Genomic DNA, 24,439 nt, shown 5'->3' with positions numbered 1-24,439 from the left:
ATTATTATTACATATCTACTGATTCACTGGCGATTTCAACATCGTTCTTAAGCACTGCCATTTCTAGCACTGGATGTATGACTTTTAGATTTATTTGCTCTGTTTTTGTCTTGTTGTCTGAAAGTTGCTTAAAAAATACACATGCCTTGCCCTGCCCTTGTTGACTGTCACTGCCACCACAGAGGAATAATAATTCATATTCCACCAGCATGTGGACTGTTTTGTATGGAAAATCCTAGTATGAGTGCTGGCAAAGAGAGGGGAACAGGGATAGGAAATAGATAGGGTATATCAGAAGCTGCAGTAGGTCATGAGTCTTTGGGCCATTCCAGAATGTGGTATTGAGTTTCTTCTTCGCTGTAGTATGGAGCTAAGGAGTGAACAGTGTATTTGCAAGTGGATACAAATGTGTATTTGCACATTTTTTAATGGCAGAAATAGGGAAATACTTGCTTCAACATACTTAGCCTGAGCAAAGATTTTTATGTTAAGAGTTTTCTAAAGGTCAGAGGCATGAAATATAAGAGGCACATATTACATTAAGAGTATTTGGGGGAAGGTTTCCTCTCTTTGATATTTACGTATCTCTTTCTCTTCATTACCACTCCAGTCTCTTACTGCCACAGCTACCAAAGGAAAGCAGGTAGGGGAAGCCCTGGAGATGAAGCTGGCATTTTATAGGAAAGTAATTCCAAATAGATCTGTACTGGAAAGTGCTTTAAGCCAAGGGAGAACTGGAATTTGAGTATGATATATAGTAAAGTGTACCACATTATAGGTAGTTATGCAAATTTGGGGGTTTCCTCAGTGGCTCCACAGTAAAGAATCTGCCTGCAATGCAGGAGACTAGGGTTTCATCCCTGGGGTTGGGAAGGTCCCCTGGAGGGGGAAATGGCAACCTGCTCCAGCATTCTTGTCTGGAAAATCCCATGGACAGAGAAGCCTGGCGGGCTACAGTCCATAGGATTGTAAAAGAGTTGGACATGACTTAGTAACTAACAAATGCAAATTTAGAATATTATGAACCATATATTTGTATACACTAGAAGCTTGATTAGAGCATAAGGATATAAAATATGTCTGGAAAGAATGAATCCCTGTTCTAGTCAACCTTGTAGTTTTTCTCTAACAGAAGGACCCCCAAAGCGTAGCAAAGTCTGGTTGCCTGTCCTGGTATCAATAGTGAAAAATTACAGATGTTTCATCCCAAATCTTGGATTTCCTTACCCATACTTTATCTAGTATTCATTCATATTTGAACCTTTAAAATATGGTTGTAAAGAACTTACGACTAAACCCCTTTAGCAGAGTAAAAAATTTCATTTTTTTTTTACTACCTGGCACGATAATTAGTATTTCATTTTATTTGTCGAAGTGTATAATAATTTTCAAACTCCTGCAAGTATTTTGCAGTTTTCATATTCTACAGTTCTATGAATAATCTGTGTTCTGCATTTCTATACCTTCTTGATTTGATAAATTACTAGTTCCTCTCTGTCATTTTTGAATAGAACTTAGATTTTTATTAATCTTGTCTCATTACAGTTTACTTAAGAGGCATACATCAATTGTATTTCCAGCATCTGTATAGTAAGAACGCTTCTCTATCACAAAGTATCTTTTTTCTAAACCTTTAGCAAACATATTTTGACCTCTCATTTTCCGTGAAAGGACAGTTAAATATTTTCTTATTCAGAGAAGAATTCCTCTAGGTTTTTTTTTTTTTTATTTTTTTTTTAAACTCTTCTATGACTTCATTGCTGTTCAGGTTTGGAATCATTCTTTCCAAGGGGCCAAGATCTTCCTCACTCCTGAGCATCTAAGTGTATGATTTTTCTGACCTTTTGCTCTTCGTGTCTCCCTGCAGCCATATGTGTCGTTGTCTCAGCAAATGGCACCACCTAGTCCAAGCAGCAGTACCCCTAACAGCAGCAGTGTGAGCACTGCAAATGACCAGCTGAGTAAGACCAACCTCTACATCCGGGGATTGCAGCCAAGCACTACTGACCAGGACCTGGTGAAGTTGTGTCAGTCGTAAGTTGGGGCACATGTGGAAAGGTTTCCAGGGACAGTACAGATTTGGTGATGCTGGCCTCTTACCAGATCCTCTTATCCTGAAATGCAGTATTATTTTGCTTCTACCCCTATTTTCACAAGGTTTCTCAGCAACCCCTCCTAAAGAAATTCTGTGTACTGCCAATATATAAAACTTTTCATGTGTTTCTCTGAAGAAAGCCAGATCAGCCTGACCTAGAAAGCCTGGTTAGTATATGAGTTTGTTTCCAGCATGTATCCAGAACTGATGGTCTTAGTGGAAAGATTTCTAGCCTTACACCTTGAATAGAAATGCTCAATATCTCTGAAGATATCGATCAGAAGATAGAGTTGGCAATGAGGATAGAAGAAAGTGGGACTAAGTTGAATTATGCTCTTAGGAGAGTTTCTGCTGCTAGAGATATTTCCAGGGACCCAGAGGGGCCCTCAAACTAGTGGATAAAGAGGAGTATGAAGAAAGAGTTGTCACCTGGTATTTACCCCCTAAAGATCTTTGGGGTTCTCTTGCATAGACTTGAGTCACGAGGTAGAGATAACTACTGTGGAATTAGCCCAGTTAGGAAAGCCGGAAAAATTGCAAGCATGCAGAGATGCCAGCTCAATTCTATGTAGCAGAAAAATATGTGTTTCAGATCATTTATGTGGGGCCGTGATTAGAGGCTGGAAGGATGGGAGTACTAACAGGGAAGGAGAAACCGAGCTTATTTATTTGGGTGTGCCCGGTCTCAGTTGCGGCAAGCAGGATCGTCATTGCAGTGCACGGGGTCTATAGTTGCAGCACGGGTTCTCTAGTTGTGGCCTGTGGGTTCAGTGGTTGCAGCACTCAGGCTTAGTTGCTGTGAGGCATGTGGGATCTTAGTTCGCTTACTAGGGATCAAGGCCACGTCCCCTGCATTGGAAGGTGGATTCTTAACTTCTGGGCCACCAGGAAAGTTCCTAAATTTACCATTGTTTAAAACTGTTGAAGTATAACAAGCATACCGAAAAGTGTACAAATCATAAGTGCTTATAGAACAGTGAATTTTCATACGGTGAACACATCCTTGTAAGAGTCCCTTGTAACGCAGATCAATGGAACATTATCAGCTCTTCAGAAGCCCACCTCCAGAAAAGAAAAAAACAAAACAAAAGCCCACCTCCCTGTGACAATCTCTCTCCTGCCCTCAAAGGTATCTACTGTTTGACCTCTGAACGATTAATGTGGCTTGTTTGAACTTCATATAATGATATAGCACATACCATTTTATGTCTAGTTTCTTTTTCTCAGTGTTTGTGAAATGCATCCACGTTGCTGCTTGTAGCAAAACTTGGTTCATTCTTCTTGCTTTCTAGAATTCCGTCATAGGAATATAGCACAGTTTGTTTACTGGTTCTACTGTTGCGAGATACTGGGTTGGGTTCCAGTATGTGACTGTTACAGATATGAATAGTGCTGCTCTGAATTTGTGCAAGACTTTTGTTGCATGTGTATATACACTTATGTTACTAGGAGTAAAATTGCTAAATTATAGGGTATACATTTGTTCAGCTTTTGTAGATACTAGTAAACAATTTTCTGAAGTGGTCAAACTGATGCAAACTCCCACAATAGTATATGCGTGTGCCAGCTGTCCCAAATCCTGGAGAGGCTGAACATCCAAGGCCTCAGAGGTATTCTATAAATCCCTTAGTCTTCTGAAGTTGTGGTTTTGGAATTCTGTTTGCACCAGGCTGCACAGACCCAGTCTCTAAAGGCTGGATATGTGTATAACACTGGATCCTTTGGCTTACCTTGTTAGAAAGGTATTTAAATGAACTTAGGGGACTTGGTCTAGGACTAGTAATTTTTTGAGGGAATAGGTCAGAATGTCTTTAGGAAACATAAGAGACGTGGGTTTGATCCCTGGGTTGGAAAGATCCCCTGGAGGAGGGCATGGCAACCCACTCCAGTCTTCTTGCCTGCAGAATCCCCATGGACAGAGGAGCCTGGCAGGCTTCAGTCCATGGGGTCGCAAAGAGTCGGACACGACTAAAGTGACTTAGCACATGAAGGAAAAGAGTACTATATCAATCTAGTTCCTTGATTTCTCTACCCTTTGTTTCTTGGACTAAATATAGTGTGCTACAGAAATCAATTCTGTGACTCCACAAGACAGAGGAAAAGCTCAATTCTACTTCACTTTAAGGCTTTCATTTTGTCCTTACTGATAGTTGCCTTACCTTCTGTTGTGTCTGAGGGAAGAGAATAATCAGTGTTGGTATATAGGATGGAGTAAGGAGCCCAGGAGGGGACCATAAGTGGGAGTGCCGCAGAAAAAAAATAGGTGCTAGATGAGTTATGACGAAAGGGAAGCTGAGAAGAGCAGGTGGGCGGAACCCTCACAGGCATGTGAGCTGGGAGATAAACCTCTCTGTGAATGGTGTTTCCCATGCATAGAAAGACTTCCTGCCTTTGTCCCAGCTATCTCTCTAGGTTGTAGGGGAAGTAGGCGTTGCTGGATCCTAAGCCCTGGTGGGCAGGAGAGAGAGGTGTGGAGTCTGGAACTGGAAGTCCTGGTTCTCTCTTGGAGGGCTCCTTCCACGGAGGAAGCAGCATGATCCAGCTGTTGCCAGCTGCAGTGGAAACTCTGAGCTCAGTGTCTTAGGCTGCTCAGACCCCGCAAGCCCCACCCTAGGGCCTGGGTGGAGATAGCAGCATGTGTGTTCTCCAGCTCGCAGTCTCCTTCATCCCTTCTCTTGCCTAAATTTGGGGAAGAATCCAAGTATGCAGCCCAGAAGGGTTAGGATCACATCTATTCCAGCCTCCAGGGCCCTGCTTGGCTTATTCTGTCTAATCCGAGGGACACAGAGCCCCACTAGAACAGTCAGGGGCTGTCAAGGAGCAAAGCAAATACATCAATCGTCATCTGTTCTTTAGGGATGGAAAAGTAGGGGAAAAAATGCTTGTTTCAGGTAATTCAGTCCCTGCCAACTGTTTCCAGTTAAATTTTATACTCCTGACTTTGTTAGTGATTTCTGTCTGTCTAATATGGTTCACCCTCCTGGAGTAGAATGTAGAGACTTCTTTCTAGTAGAACACCTCTAATATATCCCGGAACAGTGATACTCCACCGTTCACAAGTTTGGGGAACTCCACAGGACCCCACATGGCTAAAGTATAATTTTAAAAGGTTGAAGAACATAGCTCTCCTACAAATATAGGTGAGCCTATGCCAAATATTTACTTTACTCATTAATGAGGGAACTAGCAGAATGGTAAGAATGGGGTCAAAGAGCATTTGAGAGACTGAGTATCGATAGGTACTGAAAGAAGAAAGTTGGAATAAGATTAGGTTACAGAGAAAAGTGCTTCATACCCTTTAGAACAGTAAAACAGAAACCTTTGGGATTATCTTTTCTAATGGACAAAAATTACTTGTATCTCTACTAGATAAGAATCTACAAGTTAATATGTATCTTCATAAAATCTGAGCCTCATCAGTAATAAATAGCAACCCAGAGAAACATCCTTCTCGATAATAGAATATACCTTGAATGGGCCTTGTAGACAGTGTTCCAGAATGACATTGAAAGAAGGTGGAATCCTCATTTTGCCTTATCAAGTTTTAGGTAATTTTCTTAACACAGCTATTGCATTTAGTCTAATGCTCAGTCCCCTCCCTAACACACTGAGATCTTGACAGATAGAAATCAGGGAATTCCTTGGCAGTCCAGTGATTAGAACTTGGCATTCTCACTGCTAGGGCCCTAGAATCAGTCCCTAGTTGGGGAACTGAAATTCCATAAGCCACACGGCACGGCCGAAAAGAGAGAAGTCTTAGACACTAAAGCCCCAGAGAGAGCCATTTGGGTAAATGTTGAGGTCCTTTGGATGTAATATTATAATAATAGCAATTAACAATGTTCAGGTGTTTTTTGGTAGACATTAGTGCTTTGTATTCATGATCTCATTTCATATTCCCAACAATCTTCTCTCCATTTTACTGATGGTGAGACTGAGGCACAGAAAGATTAAATGACTTGTCCAAGATCACACATAGCTAAGTGGCAGAATCAGGATTTGAATAAATGCAGTTCGGCTTAAGTTGACCTTCAATCAGGGGGCCAGTAGAAGAGTGAGGAGTGGGACATTAGAAAAGAGAAATAGATTTTCATGGGAGAAATGCTGTTTGTCCAAAGGAAGATAAGTAATATCAAGGATTACTTTTAGTATTCAGGGAATTCTTGCCAGAGCTCTGCCCTTGCACACTGCTGAATGGACGTCACCAAGCTTCTTTCCCCGGAAAAGACAGTAGTCTCTTTCTAACTGGTATCTGAGTCTTACTTGGGGGAGAAGAGAGAAATGTGTTGACAGTGTAGCGACTATAGTTACCTTATTTCTTGTAGATGCCTTTGGGGGATAGGTTTATATGAGAGGTGTGACATTTTAAATTCATTTGATCTTATTGCTAAGGATTGAGCAAGGACAGTTTTTCCTAGTGGGAGTGAAGACAGGGCATGGATTCCTCTAGATGTCGCAGTCTCTGTCCTTGTCTAAACCCCTGCCCCCAGATTATCACTTTGCATTTTCCTCTCCCTTAGATACGGCAAGATTGTCTCCACTAAAGCCATCCTGGACAAGACCACAAACAAATGCAAAGGTGAGAGTACAGCTATTCCTGCTGGTGGAGAACAGCTGCAGGTGAGGCCCTCGCTTGCCTCCATCCCTCACTGCTTCAGGCCCCTGGTTTCCAGTACCAGGGTGGCATCTCTCAGGGGTTCAGGCTTGAAAGTCAGGTAGGTATTTAGATTCTTTGGTGACCAGAGAGCTTAAGCTAAAAATGCTGTTTGGGGGACCCAAGGCTAGAAGCCTGCACAGAGTGCCTTTGAGTCCTTTGACTGCGCCTTTGTGTCCTGTTCCCCTGGATTGGATGGTAGATATGAGTACATGAGACTATTTCTACTTAGCAAAGCACTGTAAATGTCTTTTATGTCTTTTAGATTGGGCAACTTAATTTTGTTGGGGTTTTGAGCAGTTCTAGGTGGAGAAGGAAAGAGGGAAGGGGCTGGACGCTGGGGTGAGGAGGGGCTTCTTCCAGCAGGTGGCCGGCTATCTGCAGTGGAGAGGCTGTATTTCCTACATGCCTAGCATTTCTGGGATGTGGCTAGAAAAGAGGAGGGAGTTCTTCTGGAAATAGAAGGGGGCCGTGAGTTACTAGAGGAGCCTAGTTCTTGAAACCTTGGGTTTTTCTTAGGGGAGAGGGAGGAACGCAAGGATACTACAAAGACCTCATGGCCCTTGGCATTCTTAGCTATAAAGTAGACCAAATCTCACAGGGTTTGGGGAGCCCATGGAAAACCACCTGAAACCTCTTAAGCTCTCTTCCTCCCTGCCACTTCTATTATGTGGGTCGTAACTCTTCCTCTGTTTCCTGAAAAGCCGGGGCCTCCTACCTCCCTTCCACCTCCTGCCTCCCAGTGACTCTGTTTCCCTGTTCCAGGCTATGGCTTTGTGGACTTTGACAGCCCTTCAGCAGCGCAGAAAGCGGTAACAGCACTGAAGGCCAGTGGTGTACAAGCTCAGATGGCCAAGGTAAGGGTACTGCCCCACGTCTGTTCCTCTGAGAGGTGGTAGTTAGCCTCCAAGGTGTCCGGAGGACTTAAGAGCCACGTGGTTGAAGGGCAGGGGCTTCCTGCAGTGCGTTTTGACTAAATCTAGTCTCAACCAGGGCCCCACTGAGTGCCTCTGCTGCTAGAGGAAGGCGGTATTCAGAACCCATGGCAGGTAGCTCTGTCATCTCTCTTCCTCTCATCAAGTGTTACAAGCAGGCAAGAGGGTCCAGAGGCTTCTTCCCTTCCTCCAGCTGTTTCCCTGTCTCCACCCTGGTCCCACTTTGCTACCAAACAGCTTGTGGTATTTTTGCAACATTCTCTGAAGCAGCCAGTTGTGCAACTCCAAAGTTCAGAATAATGCTTTCCACCTCCCAGCACTGTTCCTGTAGGAATGGGCGGGGGTGGGGCTGGTGGTATGTAGGGTGTCAGGGGGGTAGACACCACAGAGAGAAAGGAAACTGTCCCTTCCTTCTCCCATCTGTCTGCAAGTTTTCTTTTCATTTAGGCTACTAGAAAGCTAGAGACTTTCCCCTCTTCTCTTAGGTGGAGTTACCCTCTTGCCTTTTTAAGGTTATTATGAATACCTGAGAGGGGCAGATGCAGCAGGCCTGCCAGCTATCCTTTCCTGTAATGGTTGAAGGAGAAGGAAGCCCTGAAAGGAAAGGCCGAAGAGGGAGGAAGGTTGCAGCTGACCCGCTGTCTAGGGCAGAGTGACTGCTTAAATTCTTAGCGGCACCGCGCAGCGCTGGGCAGTTGTTGCCATTTTACAGAGTCTGCCCCCTGGAGGTGCTCTCTCACCTCTTCTTTCTGGAGAAAACCCCTCTGACTTTGGAGTGACTTCAGACTTCCTGTGAGACTGGAACTTCTAGGGTGACCCTGTGCGCTGTACATCTGGCTCTTGGTGTAGCCCCCCCACTTCCCTTCTCTCTTCTTCTAGCGTGCCCTCCATCAGGGAGTGTACAGACATTCCTGCTACTAAGAGGAGTCTGCTGTGGCCGGAAGAGGGGGGAGGGAGATTACCCAAAACAATCCAACCCTGGAAGCGAAGGCAGTCCAGGAGAATCCAGCCTCTGGGACAGGCTGCGGGCAGGGAGAGAGGAGTACTGCCCTGCCTGGTTCTTAAAGCGACAGCCCAAAACTTCGTCCATGACTTGTCTTATAGGCTCGTACAGTGCTAGAAATAGTAGATCTGTGTGGTTTTAGGCCTAGACTCAATATATAACGCATAACCCATGGTAGTGGGACTAGGTGTTAAAATAGTTGCAAAGATTCTCTTTGTTCAGTCATCCCTTCCTCCTCTCTCTTTTCTGAAATGTCATTTTGTGAATAACGGCTGAGGTTGGGAGAGGGTTAAGAGATATGAAATTCATTTTTTCACTTTTATTTCCATAGCAACAGGAGCAGGACCCCACGAATTTATACATCTCAAACCTCCCACTGTCAATGGATGAGCAAGAACTGGAGGGGATGCTGAAGCCCTTTGGCCAGGTTATCTCCACTAGAATCCTTCGAGACACCAGTGGGACCAGCAGAGGGGTTGGCTTTGCCAGGTGAGGGATGCCAAGAGTGGCAAATGATGACGTTAATAAAGAATGTCACATAGAAGGTCATCAGAAAGTCTGTGTCCTACTACCCCCAGGACCAAAATACTGGCCAAAAGTTCTTGACAGTAAATCAAAAGTTCATTTAATTATAAGTCACAATACTCAAAAAAACTGTTTGCTCTCAAATCTTTATGCTTTCGCCACTATTTCCTGTTACTCTAGCCTTTGTTCCTTTGATCTAGAACTAAGCAGAATAAAAGATTATAATTCTGTATCCTGTTTTAGTTTCCTGAGTATTTCTCATCCTATTATCTTATTTGGGCTTCCCTAGTGACTCAGATGGTAAAGAATCTGCCTGCAATGCAGGAGACCCAGGTTCAATCCCTGGGTTGAGAAGATCCCCTGGAGAAGGGAATGGCAACCCATTCCAGTATTCTTGCTTGGAGAATTCCATGGACAGAAGAGCCTGTCAGACTACAGTCTGTGGAGTTGCAAAGAGTCAGACACGACTGAGCGAACCTCTGTCTGTCTTATCTCATTTACTCTATGAAATAAATATTTCTTTATTAAAAAAATAAGTTATTGATAGTAAATGCAATGAAATTCAATTTTAACTATACAGTTTGAGTTTTTACTTACGTAGTTTTAATTTTAAAAAAATTGGAGTATAGTTCCTTATAGTGTTGTTGAAATAAATATTAATTCTCTATTTTATGGAAAAGAAAACCCAAGTTCTCAACATGAAGTGATTTGCCCAAGGTCTCAGGAGTGGGTGGTAGAGGAGAGCCCTTGCTCTTGTGGCTTCAAGATAGGCAGGATTAGATGGAAGATCTGGTCTACCTTTCCAGATCTGTTGAGAGCCTTAAATTCTCCATCCAGCTCTACCACTAACTGCCCATGTGGTATCAGACCTTTATGAGCCTTGGTTACCCGGTGAAGCAGAGGTTTAGATGGGTGATTTTCTTTTTTTAAAAAAAAAAAATTAATTTGTTTTAATTGGAGGATAGTTACAGTGTTGTGATGGTTTTTGCCGTACATCAGCATGTTTCAGCCATAGGTATACATGTGTCCCCCCATCCTGACCCCACCCCCACCCCCGTCCCCACCCTGTCCTCCCAGGTTGTCCCAGAGCACCGGCTTTGGGTGCCCTGCTTCATGCATCTGACCAACACTGGTCACCTAGTTTTCATATGGCAAGGCGTATGTTTCAGTGCCACTCTGAAGTCATCCCACCCTCCCACTGAGTTCAAAAGGCTTATCTGCCTCTGTGTCATCTCTGCTGCCCTGCAGGTAGGATCATCGGTACCATCTTTCTAAGGTGTTTCCTAGAGCTGTAGAGTTTTCCAGGGTGCCTTCTTTGGAGCTTAGTGTCACTGGTGGTGTAGGGCTTCAGCTTTCCCTAGCCCACTTAGGAAATGGTTTTTATTTATTTTAAGATTTTGCTTGAAAGGAGATTCTGATGCCATTCTAAAAAGTTTGAAAAGACCTGGACTAAGTGATCTGAAAGTCCTTTTTTCTTTTTTAATATTTTCTCTGGTCCAAGAACACTGCTTTACTCTGCAGTGTTCAGACCTTGGGAACGTGGAATAAGACCTCTTCCCTAGCCTACTCAATCTCGATGGCACCACCTGCTGGTGACCCCATGTATAACTAAAGGGGCATTTCTAAAGCTTGTAATCAAACTTTTTTGTTCCCATACTCTCTTAAAGCAGAAGCTCCATTTTGTCCCGATAATTTTCTTTGCCCTAGACCAAAAGAAATACTTAACAGTTTAATTTATCAAGTAACTAAATGGTCTAAACATTCAAAAAATTTTTAATATTTTAACAACTTTGAAGTTATTTGAAAAATACATTGAAAGAGAAAATATTTTTATCTCATTCTTAAATAACTATACTTTCATTGGATGTGGGCCTGTTGGACACTGCACATTTCTCAAACCTTGGAATCATACTGAACAAGGACACCCTCATTTCCTGTTATATGTTAGTTTTCTTATGGTACTTGCTTTTGTCATAGCAACTACTGAAAAACCAGATTGTAGAAATATTGAACTGTTTAGAGTTAGTAGTCTTTACGATCAGTAGCCAATTAGTGTTGCTGTATTTTCTTCAGAAAGTTAAAGTATCCCTTGCTATGCCTCTGTGAGCTCATCACAATGACCCAGGGTGCCTCAAAGCCCGGTTTAGGAACTATGGCTTTGAAGTCTTGAAAAGCCATGAAATCTCTTGTATGTTTCTACATTAATAACTTCAAATTTTCTTCATTTAGATTCTTTCAAAGTATAATTTCCAGCAAATTATAAATATTATGTTAATAATATTTACATAATGTTAATAATAATAATTTAGACTATGCTAGTCTAAATAAAACTGTCATACTATTTTAAAATATATCCAAATGAAATCTAAATGTAGCAATTTAATACACAAAATCATTTCAGAAATACATGGGGCATTTCTTTGTTTTAAGTCATAACTCTTAAATAATTCTTATAGTATTCCTGTTTCTCTTAATCTTGTATTGCCATCTTATTTCCCTACAGAATTGTATTTTAGTTTAAAATATTTTTTTAATTTTTTTGATCTTTTTTATTTTATTTTATTTCGGGATGTTTTATTTTTATTTTTATTTATTTTACTTTACAGTACTGTATTGGTTTTGCCATACATCAACATGAATCTGGCACGGGTGTACACGTGTTCCCAATCCTGAACCCCCCTCCCACCTCCCTCCCCATACCATCTCTCTGGGTCATCCCAGTGCACCAGCCCCAAGCATCCAGTGTCATGCATTGAACCTAGACTGGTGATTCACTTCTTATATGATATTATACATGTTTCAGTGCCATTCTCCCAAATCATCCCACCCTCTCCCTCTCCCACAGAGTTCAAAAGACTGTTCTATACATCTGTGTCTCTTTTGCTGTCTCACATACAGGGTTATCATTACCATCTTTCTAAATTCCATATATATGTGTCGGTATACTGTATTGGTGTTTTTCTTTCTGGCTTACTTTACTCTGTATAATCGGCTCCAGTTTCATCCACCTCATCAGAACTGATTCAAATGTATTCTTTTTAATGGCTGAGTAATACTCCATTGTGTATATGTACCACAGCTTTCTTATCCATTCATCTGCTGATGGACATCTAGGTTGCTTCCATGTCCTGGCTATTATAAACAGTGCTGCGATGAACATTGGGGTACACGTGTCTCTTTCAATTCTGGTTTTCTTGGTGTGTATGCCCAGCAATGGGATTGCTGGATCATAAGGCAGTTCTATTTGCAATTTTTTAAGAAATCTCCCCACTGTTCTCCACAGTGGCTGTACTAGTTTGCATTCCCACCAACAGTGTAAGAGGGTTCCCTTTTCTCCACACCCTCTCCAGCATTTATTGCTTGTAGACTTGGATCGCAGCCATTCTGACTGGTGTGAAATGGTACCTCATTGTGGTTTTGATTTGCATTTCTCTGATAATGAGTGATGTTGAGCATCTTTTCATGTGTTTGTTAGCCATCTGTATGTCTTCTTTGGAGAAATGTCTGTTTAGTTCTTTGGCCCATTTTTTGTTTGGGTCGTTTATTTTTCTGGAATTGAACTGCAGGAGTTGCTTGTATATTTTTGAGATTAGTTGTTTGTCAGTTGCTTCATTTGCTATTATTTTCTCCCATTCCGAAGGTTGTTTTTTCACCTTGCTTATAGTTTCCTTTGTTTTGCAGAAGCTTTTAATTTTAATTAGATCCCATTTGTTTATTTTTGCTTTTATTTCCAGTATTCTGGGAGGTGGGTCATAGAGGATCCTGCTGTGATTTATGTCAGAGGGTGTTTTGCCTATGTTCTCCTCTAGGAGTTTTATAGTTTCTGGTCTTACATTTAGATCTTTAATCCATTTTGAGTTTATTTTTGTGTATGGTGTTAGAAAGTGTTTTGGTTTCATTCTTTTACAAGTGGTTGACCAGTTTTCCCAGCACCACTTGTTAAAGAGATTGTCTTTAATCCATTGTATATTCTTGCCTCCTTTGTCGAAGATAAGGTGTCCATAGGTGTGTGGATTTGTCTCTGGGCTTTCTGTTTTGTTCCATTGATCTATATTTCTGTCTTTGTGCCAGTACCATACTGTCTTGATGACTGTGGCTTTGTAGTAGAGCCTGAAGTCAGGCAGGTTGATTCGTCCAGTTCCATTCTTCTTTCTCAAGATTGCTTTGGCTATTCGAGGTTTTTTGTATTTCCATACAAATTGTGAAATTATTTGTTCTAGCTCTGTGAAAAATACCGCTGGTAGCTTGATCGGGATTGAATTGAATCTGTAGATTGCTTTGGGTAGTATATTCATTTTCACTATATTGATTCTTCTGAGTTTAAAATATTTTTATAGTTGAAAGTCTTTGTATGGATCATTCTGCTATACTTCTCTGCAACAAAAATATAAATGATTTTTTTTATTGTGCCTCTGAATCATTTTGCATTAATCCATAGGAAATTATCTTTATAAATAGTTAACAGTTGCCCCAAACAACATAAATATATTAAAATGTTGATATAAAATTGTTTTATATGAAATAAATTTTATTGGAAATGCTTCTTTTAGATTTTTATAATTAAATCATGTAGCCATCAGTGAATATTGTTTATTGCTGTAACAAGACAAAATTTAATGTCAGTTCTGTTTGTGTTTTGTTTTCATGGTAAGGAACCTTGTTCACATAAATAAGTAAATGGGAATGGAAAGAGTTTTGCTAAAACAGGAATTCTTTGAGTTCCTTCTGAATTATATGCCAAGAATCAGGGTGATCTGTCATCAAAATTGGCTTTTTTTAATGTGTCAATTGACAACTTGTTGAGTCCTTTAGCTTTGTGGGAAGGAAGAATTGGAAACATGTAACTTAAAAAAACACCTTGTAACTCAGTCCTCCGTGCTCCCTATTGAGCTTTGGGATGAGTCTGGAGTAAACTGAGCAGAGTAGTTGTGAAAGGGGCCTCAGCCTTGATCGCTAGTGATGATGAACTTCCTCAGGAGGAAGTTGAATTCCTGAAAGTGATTCTTTTAAAGCCCTACATGCCTGTCACCCTTTTGAAAGACTCAAGAGTAGGAGTAACCCAGCTGAACACTGTTTGCTCTAGAATGTTCAGCATGGTTTTCACTAGAAAGTTCCATTTAAGGTCTTTTTCTAGTATTTGCCAACATGGAGATTGTTCAGATCTTTAGTGGTTATTGGCATAGAAAATAGACTAACTTACTTTAATGTGCAAAAGGGGGAAAATACTGTACTTTGTCTTATGTAGATCTTCATATAACTTACAGAACACATTAATACGCATTATCTCATTTGAGCGCTGTATAGTAAGGTAGATGGAGATTTGAAGCAGAAATGAGGAAGGAGTCTGGAGGACTTTCGTGCATCTTCTAACTCACAGAGCCTGTGAGTGGTGAACAGGCACCACGAATTCCTTACTCATTTTCTCTTTCCCCAACAAGACACTTTAGCTGTGTAGCTTCTAACATTGTTCTGTCACCATAAACCCTGTCTCAATACTCTTTCTTCTTACAGATTCATGAAATCTTTTTTCCCCATTTAAAAAATAATTGAAGTATAGTTGAATTACAATGTGGTGTTAGTTTCAGGTGTGCAGCAAAGTGGTTTATGTATTTTTCATAAATACGTTTGCATATACACATGTATCTTTTTCATATTCCTTTCCATTATGGTTTATTACTTCCCTGGTGACTCAGATGGTAAAGCGTCTGTCTACAGTGTGGGAGACCCGGGTTTGATCCCTGAGTCGGGAAGATCCCCTGGAGAAGGAAATGGCAATCCACTGCAGTACTATTGCCTGGAAAATCCCGTGGACAGAGGAGCCTGGTAGGCTACAGTCCATGGGGTCGCAAAGAGTCGGACATGACTGAGCAACTTCACTTTCACTTTATTACAGGATACTGAACATAGTTTCCTGTGTTCTACAGTATGACACTGTTTATCTATTTTACATATAGTAATTTGTATCTGCTTACCTCACACTCCTAATAAGCCTCCCTCCCCCGACTCATGAAACCTTAACTAAGTTATTGGTAGCTAATTAGACCTTTATATGTATAGCCAGAACAAAAAAATAAATATTGGCAAATTCTTAGGTTGTACAGTTTTATCAGAGTGAAGGAACAGGGAAATTCCCTGGTGGTGCAGTGGTTAGGACTCAGCCCTTTCATTGTTGTGACTTGGGTTCAATCCCTGGTCAGGAAAGTAAGATTATGCAAACAGAGCCAAAAAACACCTAGGAAAGTTTCCATTAGGAATTTTGTAATAAAAAAATAATGGTAACAGCCACTGTTTATTGTATCCTTATTTAGGAACCCAGACACAATACTGAATACTAGACCCATCCATCAGTATCTTCTTTGGAATATTCATGGCTTGCAGACCCCCATTATTCCTTTCAGGATCCCTAGAGGAACCAGTTGAGAAAACCTTCATCAGAAGCTGGGGTTTCTTCTCTAAGATGCCTTGAATTTGTGTAGAGGAAGCTCTGTTTCTGTAGTTGACAATTTTTGGAGCATTTGTGGGGCTGGGAACTTAAGAGTTTTTTCTTTAAATGTAGGGAGGGTGTAGATCCTGGAGAAGCTAGACCCTAACTCCTCTTGTGCTCCTTAGGATGGAGTCCACAGAGAAGTGTGAAGCCATCATCACCCACTTTAATGGAAAATATATTAAGACACCCCCTGGAGTACCAGGTGAGGCATCTGGGAATCAGGCTGAGAGGCCACAGGTTATGACTTCTGTGAAGATTCTGGAGGCTCTTTGCATGAGTGAATGGGCTAAGTGAGGTGGGACTCAGCTGCCTGTCTGTTTTCTCTCTCGGCAGCCCCATCTGATCCCTTGCTTTGCAAATTTGCTGATGGGGGTCCAAAGAAACGACAGAACCAAGGAAAATTTATGCAGAACGGACGGGCCTGGCCAAGAAATGGAGACATGGTAAGAGGCCCTCTCGGAGATAAGAATACTAATGACATTAAAATGGAATGGATGCGACTTCCATGGCAGTTCAGTGGTTGGCACTCTGCTTCCACTGCAGGGAAGGCGGGTTCGATCCCTGGCCAGGGAACTAAGATCCTGCATGCTGAATGGGGATGCTAAGGGAAAAAAAAGAAGGAATGGAAATTTCCATGGCTTGATTCCTGGGGTAGGCTTGAGAGCTCCAGTATGTAAATGAGCAATGCTGGCTGCTTCACGCACTCTTCAGTGTGAATGGGATTGTGCACCCTGCACAAGCAGGAAAACCCTGGAACAGTTACTGTGGGGACTGGTCCAGACCTGGCTTTTAATCAGTTGAACCAAACGCTTCCCCAGCCTTGGAGTTCTGGGCCTGCTCCTGTTCTCACCTAAGCGCTCACAGTGTGCGTGCTGTGTTCTTTCTTTCTAGGGTGGCATGGCTTTGACCTTTGACCCCACCACAGCTCTTCAGAATGGGTAAGTGTGTCGTATGTACACAGCCCACCTGAAAATGCCACAGCCGTGTGTCCAGGCCCTCGCGTGGTTTGCCTTGATGTTTGTGGCTTTATCTGTCAGTGGGGGCCCTTGCCTTGCAGTTTCCTGTGACTCCTTACTGATGTGGTCCCTTCCTACAGGTTTTACCCACCTCCTTACAACATCACCCCCAACAGGATGCTCGCTCAGTCTGCACTGTCCCCGTATCTTCCATCTCCTGTGACGTCGTATCAGGTACGTTCATGCCCAGAAAAGGGCTCGGGTTTGCCCTGCCATTGTGTTTTAGGCTGGAAACAACTTGCTGTTTTTTCCATTGTTTCCTTCACACAGATTATATGTAAACAGTTTTACATAAAAGTGTAACACATGATCCCCTTACATGCATACAGGCTGTTGTAGAAGCACCCTTTGTACTCTCCGTTCACCATTCCCACAAACAAACCCATGTTAGTTTCCTGCTAGTTTCCACCTTTTTTTTTTGTCATTTTCATGTATCTATAAATATATGGTTTTGGAAGTCATTGTTTATGTTATAAAAATTTGCCATATTAAATGTCTTTTTTACACTTTTCCCACATAAACCAGTGATTCTCCAAGCGTGGTCCCTGTACCTGCAGTATCAGCCCTATCTGGGGATTTTTAGAAACAAATTCTTGGACCCCACCCTAGATCCAGAGGAACTCTGGGGGATGAGTCCTCCCAGCCTGAGATTTAACAAGCCCTCCAGGTGGTTCTATGCAGCTCTGTTCTAATTATTTCTTTTTAAATAGTCACATTATAGTTCATGGCGCATAAATACCAGAATTCTTTCACTAGACCCCCGTGAAGGGCATTCTTTGGATTTCAGTTTTTTCTGGTACAAATGATGCTCTGGTAAACATGCTTTTGCCTGTGTCCTCACAGACGAGTGCTTTTGTTTCTGGGGGCTAGAGCCCAAGGGGTGAGGTGGTAAGGTTGAATGATACACAGACTTTTGGCTTTATAGATGTTATAGATTTCTTTCCACAAAAGCTGCCAGTTCATATTTCCACTGGCAACATATGAGAGTACCTATTTCCCTCCAGCCAGAGGTGGCATTGCTCTTATAAAGCTTTTCCTATCTTGGTAGGTGTAAAGTACAGTGTTGCTTTAATTTGCACTTCCCTGACTGAAGCTGAGTTTAAGCATTTTTTGGTCATATTTTGATTTGTTCTTTCCTGATTACTCTTCATATACTTGGCCCATTTTCCTATTTATTTGTTCTTTTCCCATCAGCTTATAAGAACCATCAATATTATTGGGATGTCTCTGTTGGTCCAGTGGCTAAGACTTTGTGCTTCCAGTGCAGGGGTCAAGGTTCTATCCCTGGGTGGGGAATGAGATCCCACTTGCCACAAGTAAAGTTCCTGCATGCTGCAGCATTCCACAAATAAGACCTGGCACAGCCAAGTTTAAAAAAACACCTCCACAGTACACGCTCATCCGGTGGGATATTCTGAATGCTGGAGGGATTTATTTCTAAGTTACCCACATACGCTTGTCAGACTCTCTACTGCCTTGCTTCTGGGCAAGGAATCAGGCTCAGCTATGGTTTTTTATCACATGCTTTAAAAAAAACAACAAACTGTCAATATTATTGGAATTTCCCTGGTGTTCCTGTGGTTAAGACTCTGAGTTCCCTATGCAGGGGCACAGTTTCAGTCCCTGGGCAGGGAACTAAGATCCTGCATGCCTGGCCAAAAAAAAAAAAGAAAACAACCAGCTATTATAAGTGTTAATCTTCTGAATATTATCTTTGTTACAAGTTTTTTTCCAAAATTTTTTTTCCCCACTGACTTTGTGGTCCTCAAACTTCAGCTGTGCATCAGAATCAGTTGGAGAGCTTATTCAGTTCAGTCACTCAGTCATGTCCGACTCTTTGTGCCCCATAGACTGCAGCACGCCAGGCTTCCCTCTCCATCACCAACTCCCGGAACTTGCTCAGACTCCTGTCTGTTGAGTCGTTGGTGTCATTAAACCTAGGTCAGAAAGCTTATTAAACGTACTGGGCACCACACTTAGAATTTCTGATTCAGCAAGTCTAGGGTGAGAGACAAGAATTTGTATTTCTAACAAGTTCCCAGGTGTTGCTTCTGCTGCTGGTCCAGAGATCATACTTTGGGAATCAATAGTTTTTGCTATATACAAAAGTTTAACATTTGTATATAGTTAAATATGTCTGCTTTTTTTTTTTTTTTACTCATAGCTTTCTAATTTCTTGTCCTAATTCAAAAGGTCTTCCCAGTCTGTATATTGTTCATGTGGTCCCCAAGATTTATTTCTTTGTTTTACATTTAAATGTATAGTTACCAGGAATTTATGTTTGTATATGACTTAAGATAAGGGGTCCTGTTGTATTCCCTTCAAAGTATTCACCAGTTGTCCTAGCACCAAATTATTAAATAATCCATACTTTTCCTGGGCTTCCCTGGTGGCTTGGCCAGTAAAAAACCTGCCTGGAATGCCAGAGACCTGGGTTTGAGCCCTGGGTTGGGAAGATCCCCTGGAGGATGGCATGGCAACCCACTCCAGTATTCTTGCTTGGAGAATCTCCATGGACAGAGGAGCCTGGCAGGCTACAGTCCATGGGGTCGCAAAGAGTCAGACATGACTGAGCGACTAAGCACATCCTTTTCCCACTGAATTGAGATGCCACGTTTGTCATATAATAAACACTGGAATTTTTTTCTGTATCCTTTATACTCTTCCACAATGGTACCCCACTCCAGTACTCCTGCCTGGAGAATCCCATGGACGGAGGAGCCTGGTAGGCTGCAGTCCATGGGGTCGCTAAGAGTCAGACACGACTGAGCGACTTCACTTTCATGCCTTGGAGAAGGAAATGGCAAACCACTCCAGGGTTCTTGCCTGGAGAATCCCAGGGACAGAGGAGCCTGTTGGGCTGCCGTCTGTGGGGTCGCACAGAGTCGGACACGATTGAAGCGACTTAGCAGCAGCAGCAGCAGTGATCATTATATCTGTTCCTATTTCAGTAATATGTTAATTTGATTTCAGTGGGTTTCATAGTATGTTCTAATATTTAATAAGATAAAACCTTCTCCACTCTCTTTTTCATACTTTTCTTTGGGGTGTTTTTTTTTCTTTTTTTGGCATCTGTTATTCTGTATAAGTTTGTGATCATTTTATCTAATTTTTAAAAATCTGAGGGAGGGCTTTAATTGAAATTACATTATACCTATATATTTGTTTAAGAGAATTGACTACTTAAAAGGTACAGTCTTTTCACCTAAGATGTATTTCTTTTTATGTTCTCAAATCATTGTTGTGTCCTTCAGTAGGATTTTAATTTTGTTTATGTAGGTCTATACTTTTTATTATCATCTTTAGGTGCTTATTGATACACCAAAGAGAGGTTATTGATTTATGTTCATCTATTTTGTATACAGCTCACAGCTCACTTAGCAAATCCTCTTATTACTATTAGTAATTTTTTTAACTTAAATCTCTTAGGTTTTCTAGGTATACAGTTATATCACTGATGCAAAATAATAGCTCTCTTTTCCATTTCAATTTTATGCCAGTTGTATCCAAATTGTATTCCTTTGACTCCACTACCTAATAGGTTACCATAATTGCAGTGTTTTTAATGTGGGTTAATGCTTGCAGCTAAGTTTTTGGTAAATAGCCTTTAATATATATAAGTAGTTTCTTTTTAGTCTCTGTTTTACTTTGTGATTTTTTTTGAAATTTATTTTTTGGTTGTAACTCTCGGCTCTCAGAATCTTGGTTCCCCAACCAGGGGTTGAACCCAGGCCATGGCAGTGAAAGCTCTGAACCATAGACACTGGTCCCCCAGGGAATTCCCTACTTCATGATTTTTTTTTTTTAAGTAAATGGCTGTTGGATTTTCTAAAATGTCTTCTCAGCATCTAATATTACACTGACTTTTTCCTTCAATTTTGACTTACATTTGTAGAGTTTCTGATTTTGAACAATCCCTACATTTGTGGAATAGACCTACTTGTTTATCAAGATGCATTTCTAGTTTCTCATTGCCTTTTTTCTTTTAAAATTGAGATATAAATTACAGACTAAAAAAGTCTGCTTTCTTAGAATATGCTAGTCAGTAGTGTATATTTATAGGATTATGCAACCATCACTGTTATCTAATTCCAGAATGTTTTCATTACCTCAGAAAGAAACTCTGTGCCCGTTAGTAGCCATTCCCCATTCTCCCTTCACCCTAGCCCCTGGCAGCCGCTGATGTACTTTCTGTATCCATAGATGCGCCTCTTCTGGACGCACTGTCAAAGTGGAAGCATGTAGTAAATGTCTTTTGTGTCTGGGCATCTTTCACATAGCATATTTTCACAGTTTGCTCATGTGTCGCATGTATCGGTGCTTAATTCTTCTTTATGACTGAATCATATTCCATCGCATGGACACGCCCCGTTTTGTTGTCAGTTTATCAGTTGATGGTCATGTGAGCTGTTTCTACCTTTTGGCCATTATGAATAATAATACTCATAGTATTATTGGGTAATACTGCTATGAACTTCTGTGCACAGTTTTTGTGTGGACATATGTTTTCATTTCTCTAGGTATATACAATTGCTAAGTACCTATTAACTCTATGTTTAACTTTTTGAGGAACTGCCAAACTGTTTTCCAAGGTCACTGTACCATTTTACATCCCCACCTGCAGTGTATAACATGTGTTACTCGTTCCTCTTAAAATTGTAGCCATCTAAGTGGATATGAAGTGGTATCTCATTGTGACTTTGATTTATATCTCCCTGGTGACTAGGGACTTCCCTGGTGGATCAGCGGTTAAGAATTTGCCTACAATGCAAGAGACGCGGATTCGATTCCTGAGTCAGGAAGATCCTTTGGAGGAGGTAATGGCAACCCACTCCGGTATTCTTGCCTGGAGAATCCCAGGGACAGAAGAGCATGGTGGGCTATAGTCCACGGGGTCGCAAGGAGTCGGACACAGCTGAGTGACTGAGCACAGCGCGGCAGTGACTAATGGTTTTGAGTCTGTTGAATGTGCTTGTTGGCCATTTGTGTATCTTCTTAGAGAAATATCTACTCAGATTCTTAGCCCATTTTAAAATTGGGTTATTTGAAGTGTAAGAGTTGTTAATATTTTTAAAAATATTCTTAAATATTTCTATTTTCTGAGGGGGCACTGAAATTGAAATTGCTAGTCACTCAGTCATGTCTGACTCTTTGTGGCCGCATGGACTGTAGCCTGCCAGGCTCCTCTGTCCATAGAATTCTCTCGGCAAGAACACTGGAGTGGGTAGCCATTCCTTTCTCCATGGGATTTTTCCCACCCAGGGATCAAACCAGGTCTCCTGCATTGCAGGCAGATTCTTTACCAGCTGAGCCACGAGGGAAGCCCCACACTCCAAAACTTACTTGTGTTTTGCTGAAAATTATCAGATCATGGGGTTAAATAATAGTCTCCAGGAAGTTAACATTTTTGTTTATTTTTGCTTGCATTAGAGAGTAACTCAGACATCTCCTCTACAAGTGCCTAACCCGTCTTGGATGCACCACCAGTCATACCTCATGCAGCCTTCAGTGAGTGTTCAGAAGTGGGCAAAAGCCAAAGCGGCAATTTGATGTAAAAGAAAAAGTGGGATTTGATGAAAGGAGGTGTGGGTGTGAGTCCTGGCTCAGTCTCTTGTGTGACCAGGTGTCTGACCTTAAATTCTGAGTTTACTATTCTTAGACAAGGATGCCTCCAGACTGGTAGGCAGAGTGCATGTTCCTGCTGCAGGGCCAGGTGGTTGCTTGCCTGTCATTTTCCGGGATTTTAAACGTCTGTGAGCAGTGGTTCTGGTAGCCATGAACCACTGCTTCCTGCAGCCTCACAGGATGCTGCCAACTAACTGCCCTTTGTTGCTGCTTCTAGGGTTCAGTTCTGACACCAGGAATGGACCATCCCGTTTCTCTCCAGCCTGCCTCCATGGTGGGACCTCTTACCCAGCAGTTGGGCCACCTCTCTCTCAGCAGCACGGGCACGGTAAAGCAGGATATTCCTCTTATAAACTCCTGCCACACAAGGAACACCTGTGTAAGACTCTTAGGTTTAAATACGCTTGGATAAGGATGGGAATGACTTCACTGTCATTGAGGACACACTCAGAAAAGGAGATGAACTGAAAAAGTATCAGTCTGTGAGTGAGGAATACAGCCTTCTACTCTGAAACTCATTCGTTTTAACTGATTCCTCTTCATGTAACTAAAGGATCAGTGCTTCTGTCTACGTATTATCTAGTAGGCGTTCACGCACATTTCTTGAAAGCCTTATCAGAATAGTAATAGGAAAAATGGGTGAAGCCTGTTAGGTTTCTCGAAGCTCAGGTGCATTCTGGTTTGTGGAGGAGTGCTTAAAGCAGAGAGGGCAGTGCGTTGAGAAAAAGCAGCAGATGGGAAAGAGGAGGAAAAGCAGTCATGTAGGTAGAAGTCTCTGTAAGCCAGTGTACTTCAGTCAGCGGAAGTGCTTTTGAAAAGCACAGTTACATTAGAGCCTCTGGAGAGGGAACTCAGGCACTTACAGTGTTCAGAGCCCCCAGGTGTCTGAATTGTAGCCAAGAACCACTGCTCTGAGCCTATCCATGCGTCTCATTCCAGTATGTGCCAACAGCTGCAGCTATGCAAGGGGCTTACATCTCCCAGTACACCCCAGTGCCTTCTTCCAGGGTTTCAGTTGAGGTAAGAACTTACAGTCTCTTGGGGTTGAAGACTGGAAAATGAACAGAGGCAGGTTTTCCACTGATCAAAATCTTCCTTGCTCAGTGATGCCAATTCTGTGTTCATAAATAGCTGGTGGGTGTGTGAAGAATATAGGAAGGAGAGACTTAGTCAGTGCCTTTGATTGAGGCCCTTCCTCTCGTTTAGCCAGACAGCAGTTAATCCCAGGGTGCTGGCTTGCGTTGAACAGTGTGCCCTGGGATGAGGATATGAAGTAGCTCAGTCGTGTCTGACTCTTTGCAACCTCATGGACTGTAGCCTACCAGGCTCCTTCCTCCATGGAATTCTCCAGGCAAGAATACTGGAGTGGCTTGCCATTTCCTTCTCCAGGGGATCTTCCCTAACCAGGGATCGAACCAGGGTCTCACACATTGCAGGCAGACGCTTTAACCTCTGAGCCACCAGGGAAGCCCGGGGTGAGGATAGGTTGCTCTAAAATTGGGGAAGTGATGCTGTGAGTGTGCATGTGTATGCGTGCACTCGCACGAGTGTGTGGCAGTGGGTAGGTTGGGGAGGGCACTCAGCTTAGTGAGGCTGCTTCAGTGGGAGGTGAGGGAAGGATGTGCAAGCTGACTCGCCCGCCTTGCCTGTGGTACAGGAGAGTGGCAGCCAGCAAAATCAAGTGCCGGTGGATGCACCCTCAGACCACGGCGTCTACTCTTTCCAGTTCAACAAGTAACAATGGTAAGAAACACACCGAGGGCAGGGTGGGCTGAACAGCCTGATATCAGACTGGTTCTCATGCTTGTCACTCCCCCTCCCCACCCTCTCTGGCTTATGCCTCTTTTAGGGTTTCCCTCCCCGTCTTTGTTGAATATAAAAGAATTCTTGGAGATGCTGATGCTCCAGACTCCAGAGGGCTGACCAGGAATACAGCCCTTCTGTGGGCCCAGCTGAGGACTAACACTTGGTCGTCGGTTTTCACAGGCCTGGGCCTGGAAAAAGAAACCTCTGCACCCCTGCCTTCTGCTCTTCCTCCACTCCTGGTGGAGCCTGGGGGGGTGGTGGCTGTCACCTTTTGTGTGTGCTGCAGTCAAGGA

The 24,439-nt window shown here is 42.3% G+C and overlaps 1 protein-coding gene across 3 annotated transcripts in view; it reads left to right on the top strand.

The window, feature by feature from the left end:
- RBMS2 (RNA binding motif single stranded interacting protein 2) overlaps nt 1-24,439 on the top strand; it is a 74,398-nt gene extending 49,959 nt beyond the window's left edge. For 2 of the 3 annotated variants that reach the window (XM_068970292.1, XM_068970291.1), the window contains exons 4-16: nt 1,868-2,034; nt 6,616-6,674; nt 7,515-7,606; nt 9,019-9,176; nt 15,822-15,901; nt 16,033-16,142; nt 16,591-16,637; nt 16,796-16,889; nt 22,146-22,223; nt 22,558-22,668; nt 23,293-23,360; nt 23,998-24,083; nt 24,190-24,439. In XM_068970292.1, coding sequence (XP_068826393.1) covers nt 1,868-2,034; nt 6,616-6,674; nt 7,515-7,606; nt 9,019-9,176; nt 15,822-15,901; nt 16,033-16,142; nt 16,591-16,637; nt 16,796-16,889; nt 22,146-22,223; nt 22,558-22,668; nt 23,293-23,360; nt 23,998-24,083; nt 24,190-24,263 — 1,224 coding nt within the window. In that variant the 3' untranslated portion in view covers nt 24,264-24,439. Of the gene's footprint in view, nt 1-1,867; nt 2,035-6,615; nt 6,675-7,514; nt 7,607-9,018; nt 9,177-15,821; nt 15,902-16,032; nt 16,143-16,590; nt 16,638-16,795; nt 16,890-22,145; nt 22,224-22,557; nt 22,669-23,279; nt 23,361-23,997; nt 24,084-24,189 lie in introns of all 3 variants that reach the window. The other variant, XM_068970293.1, reaches the window with a different exon arrangement.

The sequence above is a fragment of the Capricornis sumatraensis genome, chromosome 4 (assembly GCF_032405125.1).
Source record: "Capricornis sumatraensis isolate serow.1 chromosome 4, serow.2, whole genome shotgun sequence".
Classification (NCBI taxonomy): domain Eukaryota; kingdom Metazoa; phylum Chordata; class Mammalia; order Artiodactyla; family Bovidae; genus Capricornis; species Capricornis sumatraensis.
The sequence above is the reverse complement of the archived record's forward strand: the minus strand, read 5'-3'. Positions and strand labels throughout refer to the sequence as shown.